General features: G+C 33.9%; 1 protein-coding gene across 3 annotated transcripts; it reads right to left on the bottom strand.

The window, feature by feature from the left end:
- Nucleotides 1-233: 233 nt before the first annotated feature.
- On the bottom strand, nucleotides 234-4,985 carry RUS2 (root UVB sensitive protein (Protein of unknown function, DUF647)). Of its 3 annotated transcripts, XR_015905204.1 has the most exons (11): nucleotides 4,840-4,985; nucleotides 4,632-4,754; nucleotides 3,264-3,352; nucleotides 3,085-3,169; nucleotides 2,759-2,818; nucleotides 2,565-2,658; nucleotides 2,366-2,463; nucleotides 2,020-2,199; nucleotides 1,449-1,571; nucleotides 396-955; nucleotides 234-341 (listed from the first exon to the last, which is right to left on the bottom strand). XR_015905204.1 is itself a non-coding variant. In XM_016327578.3 (10 exons), exons 1-10 carry the CDS (start codon nucleotides 4,849-4,851, stop codon nucleotides 530-532), a joined length of 1,290 nt encoding a protein of 429 aa, XP_016183064.1. In that variant the 5' UTR covers nucleotides 4,852-4,985; the 3' UTR covers nucleotides 234-529. The 3 variants fall into 3 exon arrangements, 2 of the variants coding, with proteins under 2 accessions (XP_016183064.1, XP_088361168.1); XM_016327578.3 differs by having other exon boundaries at nucleotides 234-955; XM_088505042.1 differs by lacking the exons at nucleotides 4,632-4,754; nucleotides 4,840-4,985 and adding an exon at nucleotides 3,430-3,528 and having other exon boundaries at nucleotides 234-955.
- Nucleotides 4,986-6,334: the final 1,349 nt, after the last annotated feature.

Below are 6,334 nucleotides of genomic sequence, written 5' to 3'. Positions count from 1 at the left end.
TAATAGGAGCACATGTAAAACACTTATTGCAATAGTTATTCTGGTCGTCTTGAATTTTCATAATTAATTTCATCTTACTGATTATCTCCCTTTATTTGTCACAAATATTGACCACAGTACAAGTGCATATGTAAAATGTTTATTGCATTCATTATTCTAATCTTATTGATTCTCATTCTTAATCAATTTATGATCCGTCATGTTTTCCTTAAAGCACACGGAAAGCAAGGGTGTAACATGTCATGTAATAGTTAGTTAAATAAAAAATGTTTCTATAACATAATCATCATCATAATCCACACCGGCATATCACCGATCTATTATTGAATGGGGCGCGTGTCCTAGTTTAAGTGGAGCCCCATGCCCCATCCAATGGTGGATGAATGATATGTCGCTACAGAATACAATGATGGCTACTTTCAAGTTTCAAATGACTAACATCAAAGAACTAATCAAAACCATTTTTTGTATGCATCTAGTGTCACAGAATAGATGAAAATACCTACGTAGTCTCGGATTTATAGGAACGCTAAAATGCGAAGCGGCTCCCGTTTCCATCCAGAAAACGATCCGTGTGCCACCCTTTGTTCTGCAGTTCTTGTAAGAACACCGGGAACACACCATTCATTTTCTCATAGGCTTCTTGCAGGGTACCGACACGAAGCTCATCAGAGGCATTCATGTTTTGCGCCGCATAGGCAGCGACTAGCCAACCTCTCAATGCATCTTCACCACTTGCATCTTGTTCCAGTACCATGTCGGTGCATTTGTCTCCGTGATTTAACAGAAACTTCTCCCCAGGGAATAGTTGCCTTAACTCAAGGAGTCTTGAAGGCTTAATCACCTTTTGCAAAGCCCTACCAACTCTTACATTTCCGGCATCTTCAATGAGTCGCCCAGGAAGGAGCAAGTCTTCTCGATATCTTAGATCAGCAGGGCTCGACACATTTCCTGCCTGGCTTGGAATTCATTTAACAGTAGAGTGCAATTATTCATATAAGGTTGAATTATTCTGAAGTTCCTATAATTTCACTTAATTTTCTATTATTGTATTTCAATTAAGTTCTTATAGTTTAAACATTTTTAATCAAGTCTCTATATGTACATACGTATTTCAAGCAAGTCCATCTAGTTTTGGAAATTTTTTATCAAACTTCCTATATTGTACAAAATATTTCTAGAACAAAGTGATTTATCATCCAATATAAGGTTTTTTATTCCAAAACTTTTAAACTACCAAGGTCTAGTTGAAAAGAATTTTTAAATGATAAACCCTGATTGAACATTTTTGTATGATGTAAAGACTTAACTACAAATGTTTAAACTAGAAAGACCTGATTGAAAATTGAGTTAAATTATAGAATCCTCTAGAGTAATCAAACCTTCAAATAAAGAAAGGACACAAAGAAAGAAATAGAACTCATTTAAAATAACAGTTCAAACCATACCTTGACAAAATCAGCTACGATCATAGCCGTTCTTTGTGGATTCAATGTATTGACAGGAGTAGCCTTCATTTCTTCAGCAACGCTGTATATATGTATAATTGATAGTAGAGGGTATGCAACCAACTGTTGACAAATGTTAAACAATCAAGCAGTTTGGAATAATTAAAAATGCATAATCATCATTGAGATATTTAGCATGGTTAGTTATATCTCTCTAGAAGCTAAACTAATAAAAATTGCTTCTGTTTTGTTGATTATTGATTCTAATACAAATAAAGAATATGAAGTATGGACTATGCCATTGGTCATAAGTGCATAATAAGCAACATTAGGTCAATAATCTTTAAACCACAGCATTCAACAGAAGTTAAATTTTGAGAGTATACACTGCACCAGTGACTAGTTATATTGGTGCAGCGCTGCCTCAGCTTGTTATCCTATAAATGCAAATTCTTTCAAGCTTCATACATTCCAGTAATAACTAATAGCATTATTCATCGATTGTTAGCATAAAGAATAGAATACTAAATGTTTGAAAAAATTTAAACAAGATCATAATCTCTATCTATACCTTGCCCTGCATGGATGCACAAACGGTAGATGCTAATTGAATTCCAACTCCAATTCCAAAAACGTTAAAGAGAGTTGAAATAGCCTCCCCTTTAGCAAAGAGGTCACTGAGATTTCCTTCTTTAGCAAATGCTGAATATATAGGTAATCTAGTAGCTCTTGCCGCAACAATTGCCATACCCTATCAAATCCAAAATAACATTAAGTTATACTGAAATATAAGATTAGCAGGACGATGACCAGTTAGTTTCACTAGCACAATACAGAAAAGTTATCTTTCATGACAGACTGACTTAGTTACATCACAACAATTAATAACACATAAATGCTAGTTTAAAAGATTATACCTTGGCAAAATTTCCTAGTCCTGCCATCTCAAGAAAAAGATGTGGGCATAACGGGGAAAGCATTTCCAAGCCAGTGCCGAAATCATACATGGCATCAGCTAGTAGAAGAAAGTCTTATCATAGTTAGACACCTTGAGAATGACAAATAAGAACTAAATAAACATGGAGGCAGAAAAAAAGCTTTGGCAGAAATGTAAACCTAAAATTCTCCAAGTTTTAGGCTCGGAATCCATTCTTGAACCCAAATTGCTACATATTATCGTCCCTAAATGTTGCATACCATCCTTTAGAATCTAGAAGCCAGAGAGAGAAACAAAATAATATATCAAACGGATGCTATAACAACTAGTCTGAGAAACCGTCAGGCATTAATAGCAGAGTAACGCCAATTACCCAACTAACAGCAGTTGCTTGAGCAGGTGTGGGCCGCAAGCCTGCAGCAAACAGCAGTGACTGCAATAGGATAAGCAAAAAAAACCTAGTACACCTCTTCATAATCAAGTGTTTTATGAAGATCCATTTGTTAAAAAGTAAATTTAATAAATAAAAATTAACATGTCAGCATAGCTCCATTCTATAATATGAATAAATAATGTATGAACTAAAACTAATGCCATATTTTCAGTCTAGGCAAGCAGGTTTTAAATTCCGAATTCAATGATATAAACTTATTCCCGACTACATGCTTTGTTAAGAATTTTAAGTTATCAGAAGAAGACCTGAGTTGATAGCACGGATAGTGCTGCACTGGTGAGATGTTGCAGTGCTCGAAACTGTGTGTATCTAAGGTAGCCTTCATTCACACTGAAAAAAAAAAAAAACTGAAAATCTGAACTAGTGTCCCCATGATATTAATATTACTACAGCAGGCATTATATTCAGGAAGAAATCAAATGACCTGTAAGGATATCCTGAGGGGAAAAATTTATTCAGGAAAGACTCAACTACCCTGCGATATAATGGTCTGGAATCATCAACAAGCTTTACCTACAGAGCCACAAATTGATACATGTTATGGTGCAAAAAGTGAAGGATTAGCCAAACAAACTCTTAAAGAAACTCACAAAGCAAACACGGTACATAATTCACTTTCATGTCCAGCACAATACATCACAACTTCATGTCACAAGCTAAGATGATAACATTCTTTTAGTTCCTTGATTAAAATAACAAATCAAAGCTATGGCATTAGTCATGACATCAGCAAAACCTTACCAGCTAGAAAATATTGTATAACTAGAATTAAGAGACAAACACAAAAAGCAGCATAGCAGAAAAGCAATTTATGTGTTATGAAGGCAAATGAACTGCTTTGATCATATCTCCAACATTATTAATGCAACGATTCATGAATTTTAGAAAAGGATACAACTTTTAATTGGGATTCTACAATATTTCCAAATAATGGAATGTTTAAGAGAGAGAGAGGAAGGGGGGGGGGGGAGGACAGGGAAAACAAGTTTTTCAAGTTAAGAATATATATCATGGAACATCTCCTTTATCATATTTAGTTTAATAAAAATAATATGCCATCCCTAAACTGCTAATCATTTTCAATTTGGATATCTTTTTTACTTGCTATTTTTCTAAAGTAATCTTATCAATGGTGAAATGTAAATAATCACAAGACCATGTTTATTTTTTTTAATATTCAAGGATCCGAAATTCCGAATCTTATTTGAAATGAATCAGACTTCAGACTTCAACTTGCCCAACTATAGCAAATCGGCTCAGCACGAATCAAACTCGCAACCTTAACAAATTATTTTTAACTAACATATTATTGCCATGAGTTTACTTTTGATACATTATCGAACAAGCTTTTAACAAGTTTTTAACTAACATATACAATTCAAGCACCAAGCATGAAAATTGATTGGTTTTATTGATGTGACAACACATAATTTGATGTATATAATTAAATTCTATTACCATTACCGGCATTTGTGAACATAATTCACTCCTGAAAAAAATCAGTAATCCAAAATTGCCTATAAACTTTTAGTTTCCACGGAATCCCCAAACCCGACGGACCAAGATTAATCCGCCGGGAGCTCTATTTAAGGTCTACCACCGTTGCTGCAAATACAAGTCGAGATTCGAATCCCAATACTTTGCTTAAGCAAGTGAGCTTAACACTCAACGAACTCAATTGGTTAAATGCCTGTAGTTAATAAACACTGCCAAATTCCGAAGCCAAAATTCAAACATATACACATCAATACAAACACGAGAGAGAGAGAGAGAGAGAGAGAGAGAGTCGTACGGAAAGTTGACCAGTGGGTTCAAATTGGAAACGATGAGAAAGAGAGGCAGTGGTCTCAAACCAGAACACAGGACCTTCATCTTCTTTCTCTGCTGAACTCCTCTTCTGCAGTTTCAGCTTCTCCTGCAATTTTCGAGAAGAAACAAAACCAGAGCAAATGAGAAAAAGAAAAGGAAAAAAAATAGTAGAAAAAGGAAGGAATAGGTACCAGTAAATTCATGGTGTAAAAGAGAATTGGAATTCAGAGGGGGGAAGAAAGAGATAGGAACTAGGAAGTGGCCAATGCCGCAATGGAATATAGACTTTGCAACACCGCAGTGCGCAGTAGACAATATCCGGTTATCTATATTTACCAATTTTTATTTTTTTTCTAAAGAAAAAGTATAGAATACCAATATATTATCTGATAATTTATTATCAATAATAATTAATTATTATATTTTAAACATATATATAAAGAGACACATTCAAAAAATATATCTATAAAAACATTTTTATTAAACACAATTATAAATAAGAATTGGCAAAAGTTGGCAGAAAAACTGTTGATAACGTAACGGGATTGTTTTTGAAAAGATAGGTTTTGAAAAGAACAAAATTTACCCATCCTCTTTTTTAATAGTAAATATTTTTTTATTTCAGTTAAAAATTTTAAAAATATTTTAAATATTTAATTTATTTTAAATTTTTTTATTAATTTTAAATCTACTTCTAACAACTAACACTTTTACATGAGTGACGGATGTTAGTAATGTAGTAAGCAGACAAAAAAGTACATTTATGTAAACTTAAAGAAAAAAATTACTATTTGTACCATAAATTTTACGAACGCTGACAAAAATATTTATAAATGACGAAAAATGACTTTGTATCCATGAAAAGCTGAGTTCGTCTGTTCATAGTACTCAAACGTTAAGACCAACATGGCATGTTAAGTGTTACCTGACTTTTGATTTTTACTTTTTATTTTTTCAAGAAGGTTCCAGGTAGATATAGATATAGGAAAGAGAGAGAAGTTAGAGGTCACTTCGCACCATTCCATCTTCTTCTTCACTATTTTTCTGTATGTCCTAGCAGAGAGAGACGTGAACCATCTACTAGGCTTTGAAGGTTGAAGGCGGCCACTCCAAAATCCACCATCATGGTCCGGTGGTGATCCTTTCGTGGCGTGGGTATGTCAAGACAATTGGAAGACAGTCGTCACTCTAGAGGTAAGCCATCTTCCTATAGTGTTAGTGCCCAATTTCTTATTTTAGTTACCAATTTTCTCTTTCATTGAACTCGTACACCATGAAATTGTTAACTGAAGTTAGGTTTTTTTCGTTTCATTGGTCGCATAGAGTTTGTCACTGTAGGGGTTGTGTTTCAGTTTAAAAAATTTGGGAAAATAGTAGGTGTATTTTTATGATTTGTTCATTTTTTATGTTTTATTCACGTCTTCTTAATTTTGAAAATAACTGGGTGTTGGATAATGTTATAAACTAATTATATTTATTGATGGTTTATTCACTTTTTGATGATTGAAGACAAATCCAGGGAATACAATAAAGATACTTAGGCTTCATGACTATTCTACTGAGATATTGGAGACAAATCTAGGGAGTACAGTAAAGGTACATACTTCTCTTATAGTTGGGTTGGAGAGTTTCTTATTTAAAAGAGTTTATGCTCGTCTGAATGCATGCAAGAGAGGCTTCGTTGAG

Source organism: Arachis ipaensis, chromosome B2 (genome assembly GCF_059453495.1).
Source record: "Arachis ipaensis isolate K30076 ecotype BB chromosome B2, ASM5945349v1, whole genome shotgun sequence".
Lineage (NCBI taxonomy): Eukaryota > Viridiplantae > Streptophyta > Magnoliopsida > Fabales > Fabaceae > Arachis > Arachis ipaensis.
Note: the sequence above shows the minus strand (reverse complement) of the source record. Positions and strands in the feature narration are given on the sequence as shown.

Excerpts from the sequence above, each read along its gene's own strand:
- RUS2 (XM_016327578.3), bottom strand. Across the intron at positions 3,353-4,631 it reads AACCCACTGGTCAACTTTCC|GTAAAGCTTGTTGATGATTC; the intron begins GTACGACTCTCT and ends GTGGCTCTGTAG. Across the intron at positions 1,572-2,019 it reads GTGCATCCATGCAGGGCAAG|TTGGTTGCATACCCTCTACT; the intron begins GTATAGATAGAG and ends ATTTGTCAACAG.